A 27,271-nucleotide genomic window follows, 5' to 3' on the forward strand; every position below is an offset into this window, starting at 1 on the left:
GCTGATTCTCCCTAGAAATAGAGTCAAGGAACTTAGGCAAGCACTTTGGGTGAAAGAATGTTAGTAATGAGGCTTGGTTCTCCCCCTCTTTTGCTGAAGAATGGCTTACAAACGGTATGGACGTTGGCCTCAGAGTCTCTGCTTTCTCACAAACATCCAGGCTACTAAAAAGAAAAAGTCACAGATTGCCAGATGGTGGGACAGCAGCTCTTTGCCCGGGGATGGGAACCTGGGAGTGAACAAAAGGGAGGCATGCTCAGGGGGGACAATGGCCACATCAGCAAGCAGGGCGAGAGGTGGGCACTGGGGGAGGGACGTGGGTGTAGAGAAGGCAGAAAATGGATCTTCCCCCTCCAGGGTGACCGCTACTGGAGCATTTGGTAAGGGAAAGCTGACTTTCTAATCATAGAAAAAGTCTGCCCCACCTCCAACCCATGTTTTCCAATGTTGACTGAGCATGAATCTGCACTACTCAACTTCCATTACATCCTCCACTGCCAATAAAATAATGTCAAGATAGACCAGGAAGACCAGTGCTGGGGGCTCACCCCTATAATCCTAGCTAATCAGGAGGCTGAGAGCTGAGGATCGTGGTTCAAAGCCAGCCTGGGCAGGAAAGTCTGTGAGACTCTTATCTCCAATTAAACACCAGAAAACGGGAAGTGGTGCTGTGGCTCAAGTGGTAGAGTGCTAGCCTTGAGCTGAAGAGCTCAGGAACAACATTTAGGCCCAGAGTTCAAGCCCCATGACCAACAACAACAACAACAACAAAAAGATATGCGAGGAAGCAGCAATAAGTTGGGGGGGAGGGCATCAGGGGGAGGGGCAGACAACAGGAGGGAGGGAGGATGAGTAAATGCACTCATTAATACACTCATTATATTCAATATACATTATGTAACAATTAAACTGGGAGCCCTAAAGGTCAGGATGGGAGAGGGGACATTGGTCAAGATGCTTTGTACTCATAACCTGACTCATGGAATTGTAACCTCTTTGTACAACTACTTAATAAAAAAATGCTAAAAATAATCATGTCAAAACACTCTTGTAGTCATAGGAAGCTCCTAAAATCCAGCCTGAAGCATCTTCTCTACTGTACCCCTTCTCACATAAGCATGCACCTCTAAAAGTGTAAGAACTTTCATGAAATGCTTTCCTTTCTACCTGCCTTTTCTAAAAGAATACTCTTCTAACCAGTGACTAGAAGTGGCACTGGTGGCTCATGCCTGGAATCCTAGGGAGGCTGAAATTGAGGGTCATGGTTTGAAGCAAGCCTGGGCAGAAAAGTTTGAGACTCTTCTCTCCAATTAACCACCAAAAAAGCAGCAGTAAAGCTATGGCTCAAATAGTAAAGTGGGAAAAAAAAAAGCTAAGGAACAACACCTAGGCCCTGAGTTCAAGCCCTCATACTTATATTAGACAGCCACCTAACAGTCTTGTCCCCAATAGCAGAGAGGGACAGGGTTCAGAGCAAAGTAGATGTCCTTCACCCTAACTATGCATGTCCTGAAGTTACAACTGTCACCACACCCAGGAGTAATGTACTAGGGCTTTGATAAACATTGGGAACATTGATGAACAGAAGGAAATTTGTATGACTAAAAGACTCTGAATGTAGCTGGGTGCCGGTGGCTTACCCCTGTAATCCTAGCTACTCAGGAGGCTGGGATCTGAGGAATCATGGTTCAAAGCCAGCCCGGGCAGGAAAGTCCGTGAAACTCTTATCTCCAATAAAAACCACTAGAAAACCTGAAGTGGCACTGTGGCTCAAGTGGTAGAGTGCTAGCCTTGAGCTGAAGAGCTGAGGGACAGCACCCAGGCCCAGGGTTCAAGCCCCATGACCGAGAAAAAAAAAAAAGAATTTAAATATTAGTTTTTTTATTTTCAAGTACATATTAACTGTATAAAAGGCTTTCATGCTAGACACTGGTGTCTCACATCTGCAAACCTAGCTACCCAGGGAGCTAAGATCTAGGATCACAGTTCAAATCCATCCCAGGCAGAAGTCTCCAATTAACCAACAAATAGCCATAAGCAGAGGTGTGACTCAAGTGGTAGAGCACCAGCCTCAAGAGAAAAAAAAAGAGTAAGAGTACAAGGCTTGCCCAAAACTGGCACTTGTGTGCATTCACGTATACACACACACACACACACACACACAACACACACAGGCTCTCACTGTAACAATGTGCTTTGATCAAATTCACCTCTCTTATGGCTCTTTTTTGTCTCCCCGCCCCAACCCGGCTCATGTTCATCCTTTTTTTAAAACCATTTTCATGGGTTTCGCTATTCTATTTTCACACATGAAGATATTTCTCCCCAGTGTTTATCTCTGTCTCTTTGGTGGTACTTCCTGCATTCTACACCATATCTGGTTACATCTACATAGCCTCTCTCTTCCCCCACTCAACTCCCCAAGGCTGAGCTTTGCCTCTGGTCACTCCCTTCCCATCCGTCGCCAAGTCCACGACAGGCTACACCTTCAAGACATGTTTCCTGGACAACCTCGGGTTCATTCTCCCACACCACCCTGCACATCTGTTCTGGGCACTGTCCCTGTCGGCTACTGGGCACAAGGCTGCTAAGCAGCCGTCTACTACCAGCAGTTGCCAGGAACGCTCCTCTGTGCACTGGCTAAGACACGTTACCAAGTCCTCAGTGCTTGGCAGTCAGACGTTATTCAGCCAACTGATGTTTCCTCAGTGTCTATAATATCCAAGCCACCGCACAGACGCAGGAGGAGATATAAGGTGATCGCTGCTGTGGCTTTTTTCAAAGCATGGAGGGCTGAGGATGAAGCTGAGTGGTGCAGTGCTTCTTTAGCATGAGTATGAGGTACTTTAGTATGAGGTACTGGGTTCACTCCCCAGTGTGGGTGGGCATTAATTCTATCACTCACTGCTATTACATATAGTAATGTATTTCACATGAGGAAAAGAAAGACTCAGTATGATTAACTATTATTAAAACCATCACATGGAGGGACAGTGGCAGGGGGAGATGAGAAGGGATGGGAAAGAGAAACAAAGGAGGAGGCAACAATGCTTGATAAGAAATGTGCTCATTACCTTGCCCATGTAATTGTAACCCCTCACAATAAAAACTAAAATAAAACCATCATATTGCTCCTATTAGAGTTAAGACATAAATAGAATTGGGTATCTAAGAATCATAATACGCCTAGGAATGTAAACACAAATAGGTTTAAAAAAAAAAGAACACAATACCCACATAGCCAAACAAGAATGAGTACGTGTGATAAATGTCGAGTGGGAAGACTTTATGATAAGAACGGGTATCTTCGAGAAGGCAGACTGTGAACTAGAACTGGAACGGGGTGACAGGACTTGTAACTGACAGAGAACTGAAACGGCGGAACGAGTATGTTCTAGGGGAGAAAAGAAGTGGTCCAGGCTGGTACGACGGACCCAGGGGTTCACAGAGGAAGCAACGTTGGACCTGGAAGGTTGGAAACTCGCTACCATCCTCTGACCTCCAGAGAACTCATTTTGTCACTGTTTATCTCCTGGGATCACAGAGATAGCTCGGGCAGGAGGGGCCACGTCTGCTGTAATCTCTGCTCACCTCTCTCTGCCAGGGAGTCACAAATATCTGCTTAATAATGGAGCACCCTGGAATGCCTAATTGGATGAAGGATGGAATGAACCCCATGTATCATAGATATCTAAACTCAATTCATGTCTAACTATAAACATCTAGAGAGACTGGTGAGGTAAGTAGAAAAAGTATAGTTCTTCAAAACTAACCCAGACACCAGGTATAGTAATCACACCTATAATACCATCTGCACAGGAGTCAAAGACAGGAGGAGTTCAAAACCAGATATATATAATTAGATATACATTATACATATATCATATATATCATTAGATATATGACATACATCTATCAGATATATCACATATGATATCAGATATATGTGTGGGGGTATATATATATATATATATATATATGTATATATCAGATCTGGGGACAGAGCTAAGTGTTTGAGCAGCTGCCTAGCATGTGTGAGGGCTTGGGTTCCATCCCCAGCACTACAAAACATTAAACCAAAAAGCAAAACCTAACCCCAATACAGAAATGAACACCCTAACTTTGCACTGCCTAACTCAGAATGAGGAGAGTCGTGTTCTAGAAGGAAAGTTTCCTTCCCTTTTGCTCTTTGACTCAGGCTGTCACTCAGGAAAGCACTTCAACCACAGTGACCTATCCCTCCTAGACTAGAAGCAGCAGAGAGACCTTCTCCTGCCTGCACCTCGCTGAAAAGGCTAAGAAACCAGCAAAGGCTCTGCTAGGAAACAACAGAAGAACAGCAGAGACGCAAACAGTCACAGTGGAGAGATCATCAGAGTCTCCGTAAGAAAATCTAAGCCTTCCCTGAGGAGCTGGACTTTTCGTTTAATTTTTTTTTAAATATTGCCCAGATGGGGAAGGTGGCTCAGTGGTAGAGCACTCGCCTTGCATGCATGAGGCCCTGGGTTCAATTCCTCAGCACCACATAAGCAGAAAAGCCCAGAAATGGTGCTGTGGCTCAAGTGGTAGAACGCTAGCCTTTAGCTGAAGAGCTGAGGGACAGTGCCTGGGCCCCCAGAGTTCAGGCCCCACGACCAACAAAAAACAAAACAAAACACTGCCCAGAGCCAGGCTTTTATAGCTTCTTCACAATGCGGAGTTCCCCTACCCTGGAGATGAAGGGTTTGGGCTAAAAAGGCATAGATATTAATAGCTCCTATAAATTACTGATAAACCAGGATGATGAATTAACATGCCTGACACTCAAACCTGGGCCCACCACTAAAATCAGAGAAAGTAAAGCTGAAAGACAATCAAAGGTCATGCCTTAACCCAATGCCCTGCACGCCACAGACAGGGAGGGCGAGGATCTGGGAGGCTCACGACCTAAGTGATACTAGACAACTACCTGGGGGATGAACCCCGACGCCAGGGCCTTGGGCCACACTGAAGACTGATGTTCCACCCAATGTGCCACGCCCTTGAACGTGACTTACGGAACATCGGGGTTAGACAACACTGCGGGGCCAGCAGCTCAGTGTTTCCCGAGGACAGCTGCTCCCACCCCAAGTCCCTGTAGCTCTCACTCAGCAGGACCTACAACAGCAGGCAAGTTTGTCCTTGCCGTATACCAAAATACAAAATATGTTTTCCTGTGACTTGTACCAGTCCACTAAATTCCAATTTCACCACCAAAACTGGCCCTGTGACTTTGGCCCACTTTGCCTAACTCCTCAAGATGGATGCTTTTCCTTGCATAACACTGAGCTTTTTTTCCCAATCAACTGTAGTTGATAAAATTAATTATTTAATTAGCACCAATTGCTTAACCCAATGCCTAGTATACAATAAGCGCCAATTAAACCTAGTTTCCATAACTAAATGGATAGAAAGAGAGATAGATGTCAATATCTACAATGAAATACAATTCAGCCTTAAAAAGGAAGGAAATTCTGACATACAAAGAGCAACACGCTGAGTAATGGTTGTATGGTTCCACTCACATGCAGTTCACAGAGACAGAAAATTGAATGGTAGGGACAGAGGCTGTGTAAGGAGAAATGGGAAGTCTTATACAGCAATGGGTACATGGTTCTAGTTTTGTAAGGCAGAAAGCATTCTAAGGATGGGTGCTGGTGACGTGGCCCAATAAGGTGTGTGCAAACTTATACAGGGTAAATGCGGCAAATTCCACATTATGTGTATTTTACCACAAGGCCTTAAAAGAGGAAAACGCCAGAACTGCACTGCCCACCACCGCTCGTATGGATGGTTCAACCCCAGCTTCTTTTTGAGCAATGGTCATTCTGCAGTTTGCTTGGAGTGTTGAAAAAGAAAATAAGCAAAACCATACTCACCCTGAAAATGGTTCCCCTGGGAAAAACCAGACAAAACATAGGAGAAAAATGACCCAGAACAACAAATGCAAAAGCGGAGCACGTGAGGCACAGGCTGGACCTGCCCTTTCATAGAAAATAGCCAGAGACACAGAAAACAAAGATTCCCATAAGCCATGTGCTTGGGACCCACCCGGGAGGATTCAGCATGGGGAAACATCTTTTATCTCCCACACCAGTGGGACTGACCCTAGAATCCCTTTCCTGCGGGGCACCATGGAGCCCCGGGAACTCATGGACAGTATTTTGGTATCGTACAGGAAGAAGCGACCAGATAAAAGCCGAGTTTGAAGGAAGCCGGCCCTGACAAGGAGAGCTGATTAGAGCACCCTCTGAAACCACAAGAGGAAGTCACTGCCATCTTCTTCTTCTATTTACCACATAAGCCTTCACAGACAAGATCTTGGCAAAGATGAGAGTTTACATTTCAATGTGGGCATGATGTTTGTTTGTTTGGGTGCCAATCCTGGGCTTGAACCCAGGGCCTCACACTGTCACTTCACTATGCTGCTCAAGGCTAGCAGGCAATATGCTGCAGCTACAGCTCCACTTTAGGTGTCTTGTTGAGAAACTGAAGAGTTTCGGGGACTTTTCTGCCACATCCAGCGTCAAACTTCTATCCTCAAGATTCCTCCTGACCAGCTAGCATTATAGGCATGAGCCAACAGCACCTGGATTCACTGTGTTTTGTTTTGTGGTTTTCCAGATTGAGACTCTAGATTTTTACACTACAGAAAGAGAGAAGGAGAGAGGAGGGGGGAGGGAGGGAGGGAGACAAAAAAGAGATAAAAGGGAGAGAAAGAGGCAGAAAAGGAAGGAGGGAAGAAGGGAGGGAGGGAGGAAGGAAGGAAGGAAGGAAGGAAGGAAGAGAGAAAAGAAGGAGGGAAGGAGGAGGAGGAAGAAAAGGAGGAGGAGGAGGAGAAAGAAGAGGAGGAGGAGGAATAGGAGAAAGAAAATGAGGAAGAGGAAGAGGAGAAAGAAGAGGAGGAGGAGGAGGAGGAGGAGGAAGAGGAGGAGGAGGAGGGAGGTGGAGGAAAAGGGAGGAGGAGGAGGAGGAAGGTGACAATGATGGCAATGACAATACTGTGGAGGATTCTGGGCCCACTAGCAGGTGCTGTGGAGCTGGGTGTTGGCCTGGCTTTAGGAGCAGGGCCATGGTTATTCAAGAACACAAGAGATCCGGACAGGGAACAATTTAGCTGTGTCAAGTAGGCAGGACCTACAAATCTGGGACTAAGTTTTGGGACTAAGTAACTGATGATGGAGCTCCATTGTAAACCGGTGGTTTTCAATTAAGGAACCACAAGACAGCAAAAGCTGTTTTTCATCTTCCAGCAGCCTGTGCAGGCGCGGTGCTGGCTCTCGGGAAGCCCGGTGTTGTGGCTGGAGCTTCAGGTGTGGTAATGCTGGCTCTCAACTGGCCACTGAGACACAGCAAAGACATACCTGAGAGGAGGCTGTTTGTTTTTTAATGTTTTTATTCTATTACAGGTCTTTGATTAGTAAGAAAGGAGCTCACAGCTGCAGCGGACTCACTTGCGATGTGGAACGCGAAGTCATAAAGCAAAACTGCCTGTGTTCACTAAGCAGAAATGAAGGGGTCCCTAGGGGTAAGAAGTTCAGAAACTGCCCCTAGGTTTCCTTCCCCTCCAACCTGTGCCATTCCAGAGGAGCGAGCAAGCTCCCTCAAGCCAGAGCCCCTGCTATGGAGAGACTCCACGAGGGACCGTGTAAATTACCCGCATCTGGGAGGGGTGGAGAGAAGGACGGACACCATTAGCTGGTCCAACCGGGCAAGGAAGACCTTCCGTAGTCAGTCGGAGGAATCTGAGACAGGCCGCTTTGCACCCATGTGGTGCGTGGTGAGGACACACGAGGCCTCCATGCTGGCACACATGGAACCCAGGGACCCGCCAGAGACACAACTCAACCAGACCCTGGTCACCCAAGCTCCCCTCCCACCTCCAGTCCGCAGAACCCTGACTTCAAGCCCCTCGGCTTTCCAAGAGGAAGGCAAGAAGGCTAAGGCACACCCCAAAGCCACCGAGAATCCATAAGCCAACGTTCTGATGAGTGAATAATACAGGTAAACAACAGGTGCACACACATGTGTTCAGGATAAAATAAGTGCTCTCAAAACCTACACTGGCCAATATATGAGATCCAGCATGCATGTTTCCATTTCAGAAGTACTGCAATTTCCACATGACCCAATGATACCATTGGGCTGTATTATTGTGCAGAGAACAGGAAAAATAATAATAATAATGATGATGATGCCACCATCTCATCAAACCCCCTAAAAGGCAGCCACGGTACAAGTTTCACAACCTCAGAATTTAAGTCATTCTAGCACCAAGCAACAGAGATCAGATCCAGAGACAAGAAAGACTACTTTCTCCCGAGCAGGTAACACGTCTTGCTAAGGAAAAGAAGCTGAACAGATCTAACTTTGTCTGTGGAGTCAGTGGAGGGTGGGTGGGTGTGGGTGTGTGCGCGTGCACACATGCGTGCACATGCACGCAGGTCAGCGCTTGTACATGAGCACATGTTGCTACAGGGGGGTGACGGGTGTGTACTACAAGGAGACTGTCACCATCGGGAGTCTGAGGCCTTCCTGGAAGGGGAGTGGGAAGTGAGTGGGGACCAGGAGATGAAGATGAGTGCATGCAGCGTGCAAGCTGGAAACCATTTCAGCTGGGAGCTGCATCTCAGCTGCTCATGATCACACGTTCCCACTCTGCCCCCCACCCCGGAAGATCCCAAGGGATCCCAGAAACAAGGGGGCCCAGGTCCCTGACACAGCAGTTGGGACAGAGAGCATGCTGGGAGAGCGAGGGGAGAAAGCACCAGCTCTAGCACCTGCCCCGCCCCCACGCATTGCACAAGCCATGTCACCACTCCGCACTTCAGTGTTTTCATCTCTAAAATGCAGAAGACGAATGATCCCACAGAGTCCTTACAACGCTGTATATTTAACTTGTCTGCACTTTCAGAAATACCAGAGAAACCCCAAACAGCTCTATAAAATGGCAGAGGCGCCGTAGGCATCCAGCAGACATTTTCCACTTGCCTGCCACCCCCTTCCAGGTATCTCCGCGAACACCAGGGACATTTCAACCATCATCACACCAGAGAAGCTAAAAACACGCCGTGCCCCGGGTCAGGGGCGAAGACTGGAACTGCAGCCTCCTCCATCCTTACATCTACCTCTACTCGCTACTCTGCACTTTGCCGCTCTGACTCTGCACAAGGAAACCAAGCTGGCTTTCTGGGAAGGATGCCAGAGGTTGGGCTCTCCCAGCTGAGAATTCCTGGGAATACTGGAATAACAACTTCGGAGACTGCGGTCTCTCCAATCCATTTCAGGACCTGGCTAGAAACATGAAAACCCAAAGAAAGAAGCAACGGGGAATTACTCCGTTTTTTAACGAAAAAGAAAAAATTAGGGGTGGGAATTTGGGGTTTCTTAAAAATTACATGATTGCTGGGAGTTAATTTGGTATTTCTTCGTTGGTCTGTAAGTTCTGTTTCCAATCATATGCGCGTGTGCGCGCACGCACACGTACACACACACACACACACACACACACACACACACACACACACACACACACACGACAGCTGCAAGATGCCTAAATCACATTTCAGCAAACTAGCATCTTGTCCCAAAGACTACAACACAGAATCCAGAATGCGGTCCACTGTGGCGGGGAGAAACGTCACTGGATGCAAGAACAACCTTGTCACAGGCTCCGAGTGGCAATCAGAGCCGACAGGCTTCAAGCCCAGCAGCCTCGGGCAGTGGACTTGGGGTGCATGGCTCCCACGGAACTAGCAGAGCCACACCCTGCCCGGGAAGGAGCTAGCCTCCGCCCTCTCATCCTAACACACACTGCGTGCACCTGGGAAAGAATCCTTCCTCCATTTAGAGATGTGTGTTCTGAAAGCAAGGTCCTGACTTTGCTCCAAGACAGGCCAACCTTGCCCGAGTAGCTGAGTAGCCTTGAAGAAAACACGAAAACAACATTACATCACAGCCCCCGGGGAGCAGTCCTCAGCGGAGCTTCATGAAGGAAAGAAACAAAACAAAACAAAACAAAACACAAAAAGATTTTGAACCCACAGGTTCCCCTACCTGTCGATGATAACCGGGTCGGAGGGTGTCTCATTTCGGTTTCCGCAGCTTTTCTTTTCGCAACATCGACTGCAGCGTAAGGGAAGCCAAAGAGTAAAAGAATTTTGTTAGAAAAAAGAAAATACAATGAGCATACAACATTAAAAAAAACTCAAAAAAATGAATATGTCCAAGTGGCCTCCAACTAGAAGCTACTTGAAGGGAAAAAATGTGTGGCTATATGTTTGCTTGTTTGTTTTTTAATCTGAACCTGATGCCAAAACATAGTCGTCCAAATTCTCACTCTATGGCTCACCAATGAGGTAATTCTCTTCAATGCACAACTCCCCCAAATCCATGCTGATAACTAAATCACAGCTGGTTGGATCTTAGGCTACAACGTCATTTCCAGGCTGGTGTTCGTTTACTTTGTGATTGTATATTCTACATCTCTGTACCTCAATAAATATTTAAACAAGGTAGAAGAAAATTGTGTTCTATGGAGGGCAGGGAGCAGTCACAAATGTCATTTACATAACGTCTTTCTTTGGAGAATTTAATGTCCTTCAGAGACATTCATTCATTCCCTCATCCCGAAGGCAAAGGAAGAAGATCAGAACTATGGTGTGTGTTGTCAGGAAGGAAGGAAGGAAGGAAGGAAGGAAGGAAGGAAGAGAGGGAGGGAGGGAGGAAGGAAGGAAGGAAGAGAGGGAGGGAGGAAGGGAGGGAGGGAGAAAGGGAGAAAGGGAGGGAGGGAATACCAGCTTCAACAATCATCACCAAGGCCGGAAGTAAATGGGACTGGACCACATACAAGTCTCACTTCTGAGAACTCTACATCCCTGAACTTCCCTTTAACAAAGGGCTGATACCCAGACAGCTGGATAAATGCAGAGGGATTCGATGAGTGAAAGAGATACAAGGAGCCCCCAATGCAAGTACAACAGAAAGGAAGTACTCAGAAGAAGAGAAAGACCAACAGAAAGACAGACAGAGACAGGCAGGCAGGCAGGCAGACAGGCAGGCAGGCAGGCAGGCAGGCAGACAGACAGGCAGGCAGACAGACAGGCAGGCAGACAGGCAGGCAGGCAGGCAGGCAGGCAGACAGACAGACAGACAGACAGACAGACAGACAGACAGACAGACAGACAGACAGACAGACAGAGCAGTCCAATGCTGCTTGTCAGAGCTACAGACTTCTGAAGGCCTCTCGGCTCGTTAAGCGTGTCTGGAGTCAACTCAGACGATGGCCTTGACGTGGCTTTTAAGGGTATCATGATCATCCACTCAGTTGGAGAAGAGTCTAATCAATGTTAACAGCCAGGGCTGCCTTTCCCACGGCAGGGTCTCCAACTTCAGCACTGGTGAACTGCCATTGAGACACTGCTAAACAGCATATGGGGCTCTGGCATCTAGCCTGCCTCTAACCAGCTGCGAGAAGGTAGGAAAATCTCTTTAACCCCTTTGAGCTTCACTTCCCTTACATAGAATGGAAGTGTTGGGTTCCACTGTGGCTAGAGCCCTGGTAGGCTTCAGTGACAAGGCTGTGGGATGACAAGGGCATCCTATGCAAAGGCCCTGGGGTCAGGGAGCCTGGGAAGGCAGCCATGTCCCCGCCCAGTCAGAGCCCTACTCTCTGTAGTCCATTCACCCTCTGATCCTCCACAGAATTAAACATAAATTAATATTTTAAAACTTTGCCAGTCCATCCCTCTCCCGCAGAGATGTGTCCATTAGCCAGTGAACCATTTTGCCAATACACCCCCCACCACCACCTCCCCGCCGAAAGTAAAATATACTTGAGACACACTTGGACATTTTCATCAAATGGGTACAATGAAGCTTCCACAAATTTAATCAAATTAGTAGAATGTAACAACAACAACAACAAAAGAATTCTCTCGACTTTCCTACACAGCAGCCTTTACCACTGGGACTTTCTGAACTCATACTTGGCCTTTACAATTATACTAGGTCTGAACTTTTAAAATTTCAATCTATGGGGCTGGGAAGGTGGCTCAGCGGTAGAGCGCTTGCCTTGCATGTATGAGGCCCTGGGTTCAATTCCTCAGCACCACATAAGCAGAAAAAGACGGAAGTGGCTCAAGTGGTAGAGCGCTAGCCTTGAGCTGAAGAGCTGAGGGACAGCGCCCAGGCCCAGAGTTCAGGCCCCATGTCCAACAAAAAGAAAAAAATTCAATCTATCCCAAAATTGGCACCAATAGGAGAGCTGGCCAGTGACCCTCCTACCTCCCCAAACCTTCTCTCCCTAGTCTCCCCCCCTCACCCACCGGCGGCTACCACCTCGCCTGTGTCTCCACTACTGCTTACATCTAACTTCTACATAAGCTTCTGAGACAAACCGCATTGTGGACACAATTTCAAAAGACTCCTCAGTGCTAGGTGCCTAAAGACCTCCACACTCGACTCCTTTACATCACCCACTCACCAACTGAACCCTAAATATGTGTGCCAGGGGGGTACGATTTAATTACACCGTCACAATGCGCCAATCTGTTTCGTTTAGAGAGGAATGATTCTGAGGAGACTGAGTAGGTTTGTCAAATTGCTCAGCTGAATTCAGCTGCTTTCCACAGGGATTTCCTCTAGAGGAAAAGAAAAACAGATCTCAGCATAAGCCTGGTGCCAGCACAATACGACTGGATCACTCGGGGAAGGGAAGGAGATGCAAAAGAAACTTTAGAACCCAATCCTTTGCCTTCCAACGGTTACATATTTAAATAGAATCTCTCATGTTCGTACCCAGCCCAGAAGAGATACAAGTGAGTGTCTACCCACTTGGCGATCAAACTACAATAGTAAAAGTATTTTAAAAATAATAGTAATAGGACCTGATTGTTTTCACCCTTTTTTCAATTTCTCTGGGTCTGTAAACTAATCACAGAAAATTATTTTTCTTTTTCTTTAAAGCGAAGGTCTCATTAATATGTCTTAGTTGTTCTTAATTCTGTGCTTAAGTGACATCCAGTCTCCATGCTAACAGCACACCTCCCGGACCGTGTGGACAGGTAATACTCAAGAACCTGCCTCTGATCACTCACATAACTAACTCCATTCTGCTCTCCCTGCTGCACAGACAAAGCCTGAATAGACAACTTCAGGTTCACTACTGCAGTAGAAAGGCTCTTAGGGTTCTTTTATAAACACCCAAGTCTCCAAGTCTGGACTTCCTGAGAAGAGTTTTGTTTTGCTTTTTTTTTCACTCATAATGATTGCAAAATAAATAGATAATAAACAAACAAACAAAGAGAAGAGGGAAGTGAACTTGGTGGTAGGTTAATACTTGTATTTCTAACTACCCCAGGGGCTCGCTGGGGTGCTCCTTACAGCAATGAGTAAAGAGAAAAGCCATGCCCCTGCCTCACTGTCTGGCTTAGTTTGCTTTATTTTATTCTCCTCCTCATTGGGTGAACCTTCTACTTGAAACACTGTAGATTTGAGTCCAGGCCTCTTTTCCTGTCTCCACATGGAGTCTTTGAAGAGGAAAAGAGAAAGAATAAGACAAGTTGGGGGGGAGGAAGCGTGAAAGGTGGGAACATACAAGACATTTTTATCACAACCCTAAACCTTACCTGGATCTTTCAGAAAGGCTAAAAGGAGATACAAGATAACTAGGAAAGAAAAATAACCATCAATAAAATAAAAGCCCTAGATTTGGACTTGGGGTGTCCAGTCAGCCAAAGTCTGGCTCAAGATGAATTCATGTGGCCCTCTCCTCTTCCAAAATCGTTTTTAAAATTCAACCCTCAACTTTCAAAAATCTGTCTCTAATTTCAAACTCAAATAAGCGCACAGCATGGTGGCTTTTGTTTTGTTTTCTTCTCCCCAACTCCTCCCTGCGATTGCATAACAAAAGTGTCTAAATTCACACCATCTGGCCGATAAAGACACTGGCCCCACTGCCCGGCTGGTCCCTCTGATTAGGACCCTGTCTAGCCTGCGCCTTGTGGCAAAAAGTCACAGCTGTGAGGTTTGCTTGCGCTCAATACAACTCTGTTATTAGCCAGCTGTAGCCTTGAGAAGACTTCTGTTCAAATTATAATACCTTTTAACCCTCTGAGCACTGAGGGCACAGGGGTAGCTGGCAGCAACATAATTGGCAAAATGAACTCAGGCAGGGAGCGGGGAAAGGCAGAGGCCATCCGGGAGGGGGAGAAAAAGTTCTACTTCCACAGCCTTATTTCTTGTCCCTTTGCTTTCGTCTCCCCAGCCCTCAAAGCTAACCACCAGTGTATGGACGAGCCTTTTCCTAAAGGCTACCAAACATAAAACCACTCCCAGAAACCTCCCAGTATGCACCAGGCGAAAGTAAATATGTGCAGTCATCACTGACAAAGCAATCAGGACGTTCTTCGATGCACATGCACCCTCACTGCGACAACCGAGTCTGAAAATGTGGGAGAAGAAACTTTTCTCCTTCCTGAAGCCTCAGCCCCTCTAACTGACAGACTGAATGAGAAATTCCCTTTCAGAGGCAGTCAATATTTGCCTACACATGCCTCACCTCCCAACACACACACACACACACACACACACAACACACACACACACACACACACACACACACAACACACACACACACACACACACACTTATTTGGAAAACTGCAGACAGTACCCATCCAATGGATCATTTATGTGCCCATAATTAATATGTGTTTCAAAGTCTGGTTTGGGAAGAAAAGAGCAGAGCATTTTCTCAGCCCTCCGATACAGCAAAGTTACAGTACATTAAATTTTTATATTGTGTTACTAATGCAGACTAAACTAGAGGCTTTAAAAATTGATGCTGCTACTTAAACAGCATAAAATGAGGAGGATTTGCTTGAGCTTAAAAAATAAAAAATGTCAGCCTCACTGCAGCTGGATGGAGCGTGCAAGTATTATTTCAAGTGTTCGGAAAGATTCATTAGATAATGGGCTGGTTTGGGGTTTTGTTTTCTTTTGCGAAGGTTCTTTCTCCAAAACAAAGACATTTAAACAGTGTAGAGAGGATTTTCTTTTAAACCTTCCCTTCTGACTAGCCAACCAAATCGAAGCCTTCTGATTATTTAATCTAGCTATTACCCACAAGTGCATCTTGGAACAGTATTTTCTTTCTGAACAAATCTATCAGGGCCCTGAGTTAAAGGAGCACCGGGGCTCACCATGCAGCTCCGCAGGCTCCTGTAGTTAGACAGCCTGGATCTCCCTCCATCAAGATCTGGCCCAGCTGAAGTTTGCGGTTTGATGTGGTGTTCCTCCCCCTCCCCCTCCCAATACTCGTTCAAAAATCTAAACAAACATGTCTGGTTGCTATGATTTCTTCCTGAGTTGAGGAGGGACATAAGGGCTTAAGGGAGCCCCCATAAAATACTCAGGACTAAATTAGATGGCCTGCAATTATCCCAAACTAGCAATCCTGTCCTTGGGAAACAATTGGTGGAGCAAGGTCTGAGGAAGAAAGAACTGAGACTTTCCCTCTAATCGGGCTGTAGGGAGGAAAAAAACGCGCTTATAGAATAGATGTCACATTCTTAGTACAAAACCACCCTCTTCCCACTGACCCCACGGTCTCCAAGCCTCCGGCCCCATACTGGGCACAGAGTAGACATTCAAAAACCTTCTGTTCAATGAGTGTGTAGATGAATTTCTTCTAATTTCTGAAACTTTCGTTCTACTCAAGCAGAAGGGAAAGGCCAATGCCCAGGGTTCAAGCTTTCTAGAAGGTAGAGGGCAAAGGCTGAGGAAAGCAAAGGAGCTAACAGCCTGGGCCTCTTGCAGTGGGGAGCCCAAGACTCCAGCTAATGCTGTGGACCCAGAACTTACAGCATGCCAGCCTTTCCCCCACCGCTGCACCTCATTCACAGGCGGGAACCAGGATTGATCTTTCTACCCAGAGGTTCCTTCTAACCGGAGAAACAAGGCCCTACTCCCCCCCCCCCAATTTTTAAAAACAAAGCATTAGCGCCAGCACCAGCTTGTGAAGTTATTGGAATGGGCACCTTCAGAGCTGAAAAGAATTCACCTCATCCAGAGACAGCCAGGCCTAGGAGCGAGCGGGGAAGTGCCCAGGTCTCTCAACCCTCAGTCTCTGCTTCCGGGTCTATCCTCAGCTCCACAAGTGGGTGCCTGAGTGGGCAGGGAAGGAACCCCGCTTTCACCCACCCCCAGCTGTGGTAAGTGTAAGGGGATGGGGGGGAGGAAACCCAGATATGAACCCCAAAGCCACAGACAGCCCGGGCTTTCCACCCAGCAGAGCAAACTCCAGCCATGCCAGGAACCGTGGATCTTTCTGGAGTTTAGTTTCCAAATCCTAAGAGCTATGTTCTGAAGAAGAAGGTGAGGCTGGCCTGCCTGGCTCTCCAACCAAGCCCGAGGAGAGGGTGTCTCTTACCTGCACATGACTTCGTGTGTCAGGAGAACTCGGCACATCTCAGGATTCTTATTTTGTCCCTCGTAAGCTATGGGCTGCCGGGCGGGAAGACGCGGAGGCACAAAGAAAGTACTTTAGGGCAAAGACAAGATCGTCTCCCTCCCCACCGCCTGCTCCCTCTAAGAATTCTGGAAGCAGAAGCTTGAGTCATGAACTGAAGCGCAGTAATAAAGAAGTTTGCCCCCCTCAGATCTTTGTGAAAAGGAATATTGGGGAGGAAGCAAGTCTCCCAGTAATTATTTGCTTTCTACATCCCTTTGCTCCATCCTTTATCCCCTCATTAAAACAACAATTGGAGACAATTGGAGAGAGAGGCTTGGACAGGGTTTTTGGGTGATATAGGGTAGTGTGCAAACTGACCCAGAAGGTCATGCAGGGAGGGGGCTGGGATAAATGGACAGGAGGACCGTGTTCTTGGAGGAGGAGGAGGAGGAGGAGGAGGAGGAGGAGGAGGAGGAGGAGGAGGAGGAGGAGGAGGAGGAGGAGGAGGAGGAGGAGGGGTGGCCTGCCTGGCTTACCTGCTTGGTGACCGAGTCAATGAGCCTCACGTAGAGGTCCTGCTCCGTTCGAACGCCTGCAGGAAGGACAGACAGAGTCAAGGGCTGGGGGTTCCTCTGGCATCCAAACCCCTGTAGCTCCCCCTCCCCCTCAGCGCAGCCAGTCCATGCTACCAGAGACAAGGCTGGGCTGTTCTGAAGCAGAAAACTTCGTCCCCAGCTCCAACCCCAAGCCTCCCACCACCACCCCCCTCCTGGCTCCGTCTTTCACGGACTTTAGGAGCAGATACTCACCATTGCTGTACAGGAGTTGTAACTTGTAGTGGGTGCCATTGTTGGTCTTCTCATTCCCCTGCTCCTGAAACGACAAGACAATCATTCAACTGTTTTTCAACGCCCCCTCCCCATGAAAAAAAAGCAGGAGAGGGCTGGGAAGGTGACTCAGTGGTAGAGTGCTTGCCTTGCATGCATGAGGCCCTGGGTTCGATTTCTCAGCACCACATAAGCAAAAAGAAAAAAGCCGGAAGTGGCGCTGTGGCTCAAGTGGTAGAGCACTAGCCTTGAGCTGAAGAGCTGAGGGACAGCACCCAGGCCCAGAGTTCAGGCCCCACGACCTGACCCCCCCAAAAAAAGAAAGAAAGAAAAAGAAAAAAAGCAGGAGACAGTACTGCCCTGTCACAGTGCCTCCCGGCCACCTTGATTCACCCCAGTCCCAACACGGGTCAAAGGGCAGGATCTAATGCCCACCACTGGCCAGGGCCTGCCAGACCCCCAGCGCTCCTCCTGTCTCCCTTAAAAATGTCCTCTGGATAGGTACAGGGTTGGGAAAGATGGAGGGGGGGGTGGGAAATGTAGGAAGGGATGACTCTGATCAAGATGCATGGTACTCATAATCTGACTTGTTGAATGGAAACCTTCTGGCACAACTACTGAGATTCTTAAAGATTGAAAGACGCTCAGAAGTGCCTTCCCCTGGCCCTGAGAAGCAGACAGACAGACAGACAGACAGACAGACAGACAAACTGACAGACAAACTGACAGACAGACAGAGCACCCACCAGTCTTTAAGAAGTTCCACCCCACCCATCTGGCTGTGTCTGACTCTAGAACCCCCAGGCTTCTCTGGGAGAAAGAAAGAGAGAAAGAGAGAAAGAGAGAGGGGAGAGGGAGAGGGAGAGAGACAGAGCGAGAGACAGGAAGGAAAGAAGGAAGGAAAGAAGGAAGGAAGGAAGGAAGGAAGGAAGGAAGGAAGGAAGGAAGGAAGGAAAGAAGGAAGGAAAAGGAAAAGAAGGAAAGGAAAGGAAGGAGAAAGGGCCTGTCATGCAGAAGGGCCGGCTGGGAGCAGATGGGGAGGAGGGGTACAGCGGGGACCGCAGCCCGGAGACCCGCAGCCGAATTGGTCGCGGCCCTGAGGAAGTGGCCAGTCCAAGGCCGGGGAGACCCGCCCGGTGAAGGGCGTGTGGTTTCCATCGACAAGGTTTCACTGAAGACTAAATACGCTGTCCATCCCCAAACCCAAGCTTGGGCAGGCCGGATGGGGCCGGCGGGACGGGGCAGGCGGGACGGGGCCAGCGGGATGGGGCAGGGATGGGGCAGGCGGGACAGGGCCGGCGGGACGGGGCAGGCCTCGGCCCTAGCTCGAATCAACCCACCCCGGGCCCGCCGGCCGGGCAGCCTGGGAGGCAGGACATGGTCCGCCCGGGTGCGCTTTTTAACCAAGATCTCGCGGTCCTTCCGCTCACGACCCCCACCGCCTACCCAAGGCCCGGGCACCAGCGCTCCCGCCAGGGCCTGGGGTGACCGGGGCCGTGCGGGGCGAAGGTGGAGGGCGAGGGGCCTCGAGTTCTGCGCGCGCGCGGGGAAGTGTCTCGCGTGACAGGCGGACTCCCCGGTGGTCGGCCCGAGGCGGGGCACCGGGGTCCGCTTACTTTGTCGTTCTCCACGAAGTCCACGAAGGCCGTGCGCTCGATCTCCACCGGCTGCCCCTGCCGGTCGTACAGCGCCAGCACGAAATGGAAAAAGTTGGATTTCCTTAAGTTGGACGGAGGCTGCTTCTCGAAGTGGGCCCGGGACAGGGCCACCCCGCTGCGTGAGGAGGACAGGAGGGGCGTCGGGCACAGAGAGAAAAGACACCACGTTAAAAAAGAAAAAAGAAAAAAGAAAAGGGGGGAGGGGTCCACATCCCAGGCGCCCGGAAACTTTCCGGACTTTAATCAGGCCATCTTGAGAAGCCCGAGAAGGGCCAGGCACGGGGCGGCGCAGGCCTGGAAACCCACGGTGGAGGCTGAGATCTGAGGATCACAGTCGGAGGCCAGGCCTGGCCGGAAAGTCACCGGGGGAGACTCTGATCTCCAACTAACCACGGGAGGCGGAGCTGTGGCTCAAGCGCTGGCCTTGAGTAGAAATAACCCAAAGGCCCATGTCCTGGATCTGAGTTCAAGAACTCGCCTACATACACCCAGACCCACCGCCGGGCTCCTAAGAGGACGCGCGGGGAGCACTGGCGAACGCCGGGCCCGCCCTGGGCCGGTGCGCGCCCCGCGGGCCCTGTCCCGCCACGGACCACCGAAGTCCCGGCTTCGCGCGCGGCACCGCAGCCCCCCGCCCCGCCCCGGCGCAGACCCAAGTCCTTGGGGGTCCCACGGCCCCCTTCCTCCGCGTGTCAGAACTCAGAGCTGGGACTAGGCATCCACGGAACCAGAACTCTCCTTGGCATTTGAAAACCCAGTCCTTCCCCTCTTCGCGCGGGGGAGGAGGGTTACCTGCCCGGAGCGGCCGCCCACGGGGACGGCGTGGGAAAGCCCAGCGTGGCGGAAAGCCCGGGATTCCGCTCGCCGAGCGACCCTCACCGCGGAGCGCAACCCGGGGCGGGGGGCGCGGCTTTGGGGACCTTCGGGAGCCCCAGATCGGCGGGACGTGGAGAGGCCCGGTGGTGCCTCCGCGGAGCGCGTCGGCCAGAGCCGCGGGGCGCGCTCGGGGCTCAGGCCGAGTTTCCCCGCGGCGCCCGAAGCTGGGAGCACGCGAGCATCCGGGATGGGCGCACCACGCCTCCAGGCCCAGCTGTCTGAGCTAGTCTCGAACCGGCCACCAAGATCTCACTGACCCCGAGGCGTGCGGAGGGGGGGGGGGTAGAGAGAAGGGGGGAGGGCTGGCGATCGCTGCCCCGGGCGCGGGGGTCCTCGGCCCGCACCCGCACCTCCACGCTGCGGAGGATGCCACACTGGATGCCCTAACTTTTCCAACTCTTCAGACGCCGGGAGGGAAGGCGGGGAAGGGAGGCTCTGCCTTCTTTCCCCGTGGTGGCGGCGGCGCGGAGCCTCGATCCTCCGACCTCCGCGGAGTCCCGGCCTCCCGGCGCCGTCCGTCCGCCGCGGGGTCCCCCGCGCCGGCCCCGCCGTCCGCCCCGTCACCCTTCTCCTCCCAGGGTGGCGGCCACTTCGCTGCACCCGGGACCCCGGAGGAGGCGGCGTTTCCCGGCGTGATTTGGAAGCTGGCGGGGCGGGGGGCGGAAGGGCGCATGGCCGTGGGGGCCGAGGAAGAAGTTCGGGGCCTCCCAGTGGTCCGAGGGCTGCCTCCAGCCGGCAGGGACGGCAAGACCGCCAGCCCGGGGCCCGAAGTGCGGGAGAAGGCGGGGGGAGGGCCTGGCGGGGTCCGCGGGGCGGCGGCCACCCTGGGCGAGCGTGTGCGAGCCGGGCCCCCCGCGCGCTCCGAGGCCAAGTCAACTTTGGGGACGCGCCCAGCCGGAGGCCGGGGCCGCGGCGGCCGCTCTCCGCCGCCCTCTTCCTCCGCGACTCCCGCGGCATGCTCCGCGTCGCCCCCGCCTCCGAGCATCCGGACCGCGCTCGCTCCCTCGCTCGCTCTTCCACTCCGGGTCCTCCCGCCTGGCCCCCGCCCGGCCTCGTCTTCCCGGCAGCTGCTCCGGCCTCTCGCCGCTCCTCTCGCCGCCGCCATCTGGCAGCTGGGCTCCCGGCGTCAGGGAACCCCGCCGGAAGGTGCGGGAAGGTGCGGGAGGAGCGGCGCTCGCCCGCGGCCAGTGCCAGGGACGCCACTGCCGGTTCGGACGGCCTCGCGCCGCCCGGAGAGCCCGGCCGGGTGACGCGGGGACGGTCAGGGCTGTGAGAGCCCCGGCGCTACTTAATTTCGATGCGTGGGTTGATGTTTGTTTTGGGGTCCCACATAAGTGGGAGACGCGCGGCAGACTCCGATGCTGGTGAAGGATGAGTCCCCGCACCGTAGCGACCTCCCTGTCCCGGGGAGAAGCCCTCGCGCGCGCGCGAGTGGCCCGGACCTCGGAGGGGGAAAGGGGGCGCGGTGGGGGCCGGGAGGAGAAGGGGTGCCGGGGACGGGGGGGGGTTGGGAGGGGAGGACGGACAGGGGCGGCGGGGACCCGAGATTCTGAACCGATCCCGTTGGCGCGGCGAGCCGGTTACCTCTGCGCGGCCACATTGGCGTCCACGACCCCGACGTTCCGGACCCAGGACCTGACCGAATCCATCTCCGCGCCCAGAGCTTTCTCCTTCAGAGCCGGGCCTCTTCCTAAAGTATCTTGAATCCCAAACATTTAAAAAGTCTGATCTTTTTTTATTTCTGTCGCCTTCTTCGGAAAAAATTAAAAAGTAATAATAATAATAATAATAATAATAATCAATGAGTTCACCACCACACCCGGCCTGCCTCGAATCTCCAACGGCGCCCAGGAAAGCCGTCTTCTCCAAAAAGCAATCCGAGAAAGGGAATCAAGTGCCCAAGTTTGGATCTCGCGTGCAAGAAAGAAAAAAAATGTTTTTTAAAAATGGAAGAAAGAAAAAAATTTAAAAAGGAGGCGGAGGCGGAGGAGGAGGAGGAAGAGGAGGACAGCAAAGCGGCGCCTGGCTGCACGCGCCAGGCGCGGTGCTGCGGTCCAAGTTTGGTGCGCCTCCCGCGCGAGTTCAGACGCGCCGCCGCAGGCCGTGGCGCCTAGCGCGCTCGCATCCTCCCCGCCGCACGGCGACCGCCAGAAAGTAGCCACGGTTTAGAAGCATCACCTGTGCCGGGAGAAACGGGAGGAGATTGATCGCCGCCTAATCGTTCCCCCTCCCCACCCCTTCCTTCCCCCCCCCCCGGCTCCCCCTCCCCGCTCCTCCCCACCGTTCCAATTTAGGAAAGGGAAGGAGAAGAGGGGGGAAAAAAATCCCCAGCAGGATCGGTTGTAAAAGGAAAGGGAAGACCCGGAGCCGCGAGGAGGCGGTGGCTTGCGAGCGCCGCGGAGCCGGGCTGCCGCCGCGCGCGGGCCCCCATGAATGGTTACTACGGCCCCGGCCGCAGGAGGCGGAGCCGCGGGTCCGTTAACGCGCCTCATTTGCATGGGCGCTCGGGATTGGCCGGCGTCCGGGCCGACGTCCGCCCGCGGCGCGCGCCACGCTCGGCGAGGCCGCGGGTCCGGGAGGTGAAAGGGGACGCAGAGCTGCGGGCGCCAGAGTCCTGGTCCGAACCCGGTGCGCTCCGGCGGTGCGTGGGACGGGGGGGGGCGAGGGAGGGGTGTCTCCCCAAACTTGGCCTCCGCGACGGCGTAGGGTCCGGGGGATGAGCTGCCCGGGAAGACTCCTCCGCGGGTTCGCGTCTAGGTGGAGGGTTTTGTGGGCTGCGGGGCGGCATCTTCGATTCCGGGGCTCGGGCCGGTGTGCGGCAGGGCGGCCACGCTTACGCTCTGGGGTTTATTAGTACGGACAGTACCCTCCCCCAGCACCCCTCCCTGGAGCACCCCTCCCCAGAGCCTCGCGCCCGATGCTCAGGTTATCAGTGCGGCTCGCAAGTTGTTAAAGAAGGGGATCTTCGGGAGTAGGGTGTGGATGGGAGGGATCCCAAAGTGTTGTTCAAATGGACCGGGCGTGGGGCTCGCCGCGCGCGCGCGCTCGGGGGCCGGGTGTCACCGTGCGCGGGGGGGCGGTGCATGCTGACAGCGCATCGCCCGCGGGGCTCCCCCGGGGGGAGGGCCTGCTCACCGATCCTCCCCCAGGCCCCGGGGAGCGGGGGGGGGGGACCCCAGGGCCGTCCCGGGGACTTTTTCCCGGGGCGCGCGCGCGGTGGTCGCAGGCTGGTGACCGGGGAGGCGGCGGCGGCGGCTCAGCCCAACAGCTGAAACCCTAGACGGCTTTGTAACTACGGCGGGGGCCGCTCCAAGTGCCTATTAAAACACACACCCCACCACAGCAACCCTCGCGGCTGGGTGTTATTTTCTTGCGTTTCCTTTTGTATTCTGATCTGTGTGTAGATCGGCGGCTGAAATCTAGAACGCCAGCGCGAAAACAGATTTGAAGACAATGAATGCAAATCTGTGCTCAAAGACCATCTGCCGCGCGGGAGCCTTCAGCTGTCGGCGCGGGCGGGCGGCTGCGCCCGCGTCTCCGGGCCTCGTTACGCACCCGGCGTCTGCGAAACCCCGGATTACGTTCAGGAGACACCCCCCTCCCTCCCCTCCGAGGAGTCAGATTGGAGTGTCAATCCGCTCTTGACCAGATCTTTAGGTGAACTGCGGGAGTTTACCGCTAGAGGACACAGCGCCCGGGCGCCTCCACCGCCTGGACCGACTCTTCTCTGAGAAAGTGACAGCGCCCTCCCCTCCCCCGACGTCACCCCGGGGGGAGGTCAAACCACGCCGTCGGGCTGCGCGGGAGGGGTCGCTCCGGGCCGAGGGACTGGGGGTCGTGGACTGGGGACCCCGGGCCTCTAGCTTCATCTTCCACGTTGGACAGCAAAGGTTGAGGGGAACCAGTGAGATCGAATACCAGAAAATGGCACCGATGGTTTGTAATAGTGGTGGTGGTAATAATAAAATAATAATAATAATGACAACCTTGCCAGGAGTTGTGCAAAGAAAAAGAAGAGAGAGGATGGGAGAGAAACTTCTGGGATGAAATCTTATGTCTGGTTTTTTGCAACTTGGCGGCTGTGTTCTAGAACAACTCTGGAATACCCCTCCCCTGCAAAAACTGGTCACCCACCTAGTCCTCTGCTTCCAAGTCTCTCGACTCTTCATTCCTCCCCGCACCCACGATCAGCCCCCCGGGGCAAGGGCGCCGGGCTCCTCATCAGAGGGGTGGCAGCCCTCCTAGACGAGACTTGCAGATGGGCCTGGTGGCCCCCCTGTGGGGGGCAGATTTGACGGACCAAATCTTCAAGCTGCTAAGGCACGGTGCCGGGAGTCCCCCCCCCCCCAAGGGCCCGCCGGGGAACCGTGCGCCCGGCCCCAGACTGCCTGCCCCGGGCTTAGGTTGACTTAGGTTAAAGGGCAGCGCCAGGGTCGCGAACGCCCAGCTTTTCTCGCCGGTAACAGCTGCCACCCAAATGATGCCCCTCAGGAAGAGGATGAATTGCTCCTTTCTGCGGCCGGCCGGCCGCTGCCCCCCTCTCCAAATCGAACCGTGGCGCGCGGCGCTCCCAAACCCGGCTCCAACTCCCAGTGACAAGTCTCGGGGCCCCAGCGGGTGGCACTCGGTGGGAGCTGGGGCGTGGGGCGCACCGCTGTGGCCAGCCGCACGCAGGGCGCCCTCCCCGTGGCTGGTGGGGCATTGGGCCCCCACAGCACCCCAGCTCCCCCCAGGCCAGGATGAAGTTCCCAGGGGAGGGAGGGGGCGGTGCTTCGGCGAACGGCGAGCATTTCAACCAAACGGGTTGGGTTTTGGAAAGAGGTGGCTGCGGGGCCGGCCACTTGCCCCGCCCCGCCCCGCATCGCGCGGAAGGAGCGTGAGTGGCGGCTGCTGTGCGCGGCGAGATGGCTGCCCCAGGGATGGCGCCTCCCCTCCACCGCCTCCGGCGACAGGCGAACAACCAGCCCCGCAAACCTGCAACCCCAAACCCCACCGCGCCCGGCGGGAGCCGGGAAGGCGCAGCTGCGGCCCCCCCCCAAAGCCTGGCCTAGCGGGGGGTGCGGCGTGCGCGCGCGGCTCTGCGCCCGGGGCTGCCTAGCTGCGCCCCCCCCCCCGCAGCCCCTGGCCGGAGGGGGTGAAAGATCGAAAGTGAACCCCGGGCCCATTCTTCCTCGCCGTCTGTACGCCTACACCAGGGTGGTGGGCATGGCATTCGACCTTTGACCCTGCCTGCTTCTTTGTTCACCCCTCCAAAATGCTCAGTTCCGGGATTGTTGGGGAGGTTTTGTTTGTTTGTTTGTTTGTTTTGTTTTCCTTCTTCGTCTTTCACGTCCGCCTCTCAGTGCCCTTTCTAGGCGGGGAAGGGAGGGCTGGGTGCGAATGTTCCTGTACCAATGCTCTCTAGGCCACGATCTCCTCTGGCGGGGACGGGGCAGGGGGAAGTCCCTCCGAGGTAAATTCACACACTTAATACCCTCACCCCCAATCCATTCGCGCGCGCGCGCACACCCGTGGCGCAGCCCAAGCCGGAGTGTTCGATCCACCGGGACGCGTCGTCCGCGTCGCGGAAAGCAAATAAGCAGACCCCCGTGGCTTCTCTTTGGACAACCGTTTTCCAAATTTTTTAAAGCTGGAGTTATTGCTCTTTCTTCGTCGGACGAGCAGGAAAGGCCGGCTCGCAGCCTCGGAATCCGGCTGCAGAGTGAACCCACACTTTATGGCATGATTCTGTTTTTGTCAATAGCCCATGTCCGTGACCTACCCAATCCAAACTGCGTGCTGGGCCTTTTTTTTTTGTTTTTCCCCTGCCCGCAATGAGCTGTGTGTGTTTTAAAGTGCACATTCTAGGGGAGGGGAAAGCGATTCGCTGGTTGCTGGACCCGCACCCCAACTCCACCGAACAACTTCCTTTCGGGACAGGGGGGTAAGGACATTCGGCTCCTGGTTTTTGCATTACCTTCGGCAAGATTCCAGCGGGAACCGTGCAGAAATTAATTTACCCCAGGTGGGGAGAATACCAGATTGGGCTCCCCCATAATCAACACCCCCCCCCGCGAAGCCCAGGAAAGCATCTCCTCGTTTCCCCCCACCCCGCTCCCTGCGGGCTCCTTCACGCTTCCCCTTTATAAAATAAATAAATAAGTTCTTCCTAGTCTCTTCATTCCGGGCGCCGAGAACAAGGACATCCGACCCACGCAGAACCGTGGAAAGGTCCCCGCGGGCACCGCACAGCCGCGGCCCCGGGGAGGCGCTGGGCTCGCGGGCAGCCGGCGGGAGGGCGCGGGCGGGGGGCACAAGGGGTGCGTGCGGCTTCCACGCGCGAACTAACTCGGGGACCCAGCCCCTCTCAGGGTCGTCCCGCCAGCTAGGCGCGTGGCTGCGGCTAGGCCGGATTCTCTCCCCGCAGGCCGGCTGGCCGCCTGTGTCACACGGCCGCGGTGGCCGCTCCATCGTGACCTTCATGTAGGCGCAGCCATGGGGGACAAAGTGGCCGCCCCGGGGTGCCGCGAGCCGGCGAGACAGGAAGAGCCAGGCAGGACCTCCACTCGCCCATTTGCGCTCACCTCAAGTGGGATTTGGGTGTCCTGCTTTTAAAATGATCAAAATGAGAAGGGGCGCTGACTGACTCTGTGTGTGTGTGTGTGTGTGTGTGTGTGTGTGTGTGTGTGTGTGTGTGTGTGTGTGTGTTAATTGGAGATCAGAGTCTCACAGCCTTTCCTGCCCAGGCAGGCTTTGAACTTCTGAACTCGGCTGTCAGCCTCCTGAGGAGCTGAGAGTACAGGTATCCAAGGAACAAAAACTCCTCTCCCCGTGGCCGCCTTCCCGCCACCCCACCTCCTACCCCGGGCCGCGCAGGAGGCCTGCGCCCCGGAAAAAGTTAAGTGGGACCCGAGACCGGCACCCTCTTTCCCTCCCCCCCCCCCCGCATTTTCTCAGCTCAGTCTTGAGGGAGGATAACCGAGGAGCTGCTCTGGAATACCCCCCCTTACCCCCGGTGGTCCCCGCCTCCAGCCCGCGGGGCCTAGCGCCCCTCCCGGCTCTCGGCGGAGGTGTGAGCGATGTGTTGATTATTCATATTTTTGCCGAGCGCACCCGCCACCCGCCGCGGCCGGCCGCATTTCACACTGCTCTTGCACGCTTGCACGCGCGCTGGTGCTCGGAGGCGCGGCGCACAGCGCCCCAGGGGGGGAGGGGAAGGGGCGATCGAAGGGGGCAACTGTGGCGGGGGTGGGTGGCAAATGGGCCCCAGTCCCTGGGGCCCCGGCACCTCTTTCTCGAGTCCCTAGGAACCAACACGCCCTGACCTTCAGAGCCAACTTTCTTCTCCACGACACAACTTGTTTTCCTACAACCCCACGGTGTGTGCGTGGGTGCGTGCGTGGGTGCGCGTGTGTGTGTGTGTGTGTGTGTGTGGCTACTAACGTGACACCAGCTAGAAAT

General features: G+C 53.5%; 1 protein-coding gene across 1 annotated transcript in view; it reads right to left on the reverse strand.

The window, feature by feature from the left end:
• Ebf2 (EBF transcription factor 2) overlaps positions 1 to 21,805 on the reverse strand; it is a 184,015-nt gene extending 162,210 nt beyond the window's left edge. The window contains exons 1-6 of the mRNA XM_070016691.1: positions 21,416 to 21,805; positions 18,914 to 19,070; positions 17,280 to 17,343; positions 17,007 to 17,062; positions 16,450 to 16,523; positions 10,075 to 10,143 (exon numbers count right to left, since the gene is read on the reverse strand). Of these exons, the coding sequence (XP_069872792.1) occupies positions 10,075 to 10,143; positions 16,450 to 16,523; positions 17,007 to 17,062; positions 17,280 to 17,343; positions 18,914 to 19,070; positions 21,416 to 21,546 (551 nt within the window). The 5' untranslated portion in view covers positions 21,547 to 21,805. The remainder of the gene's footprint in view (positions 1 to 10,074; positions 10,144 to 16,449; positions 16,524 to 17,006; positions 17,063 to 17,279; positions 17,344 to 18,913; positions 19,071 to 21,415) is intronic.
• Between the last annotated feature and the right edge of the window lie 5,466 nt (positions 21,806 to 27,271).

This window comes from Dipodomys merriami, unplaced genomic scaffold (assembly GCF_024711535.1).
Source record: "Dipodomys merriami isolate MVZ:Mamm:240054 unplaced genomic scaffold, mDipMer1.0.p SCAF_12, whole genome shotgun sequence".
Taxonomy (NCBI): Eukaryota; Metazoa; Chordata; class Mammalia; order Rodentia; family Heteromyidae; genus Dipodomys; species Dipodomys merriami.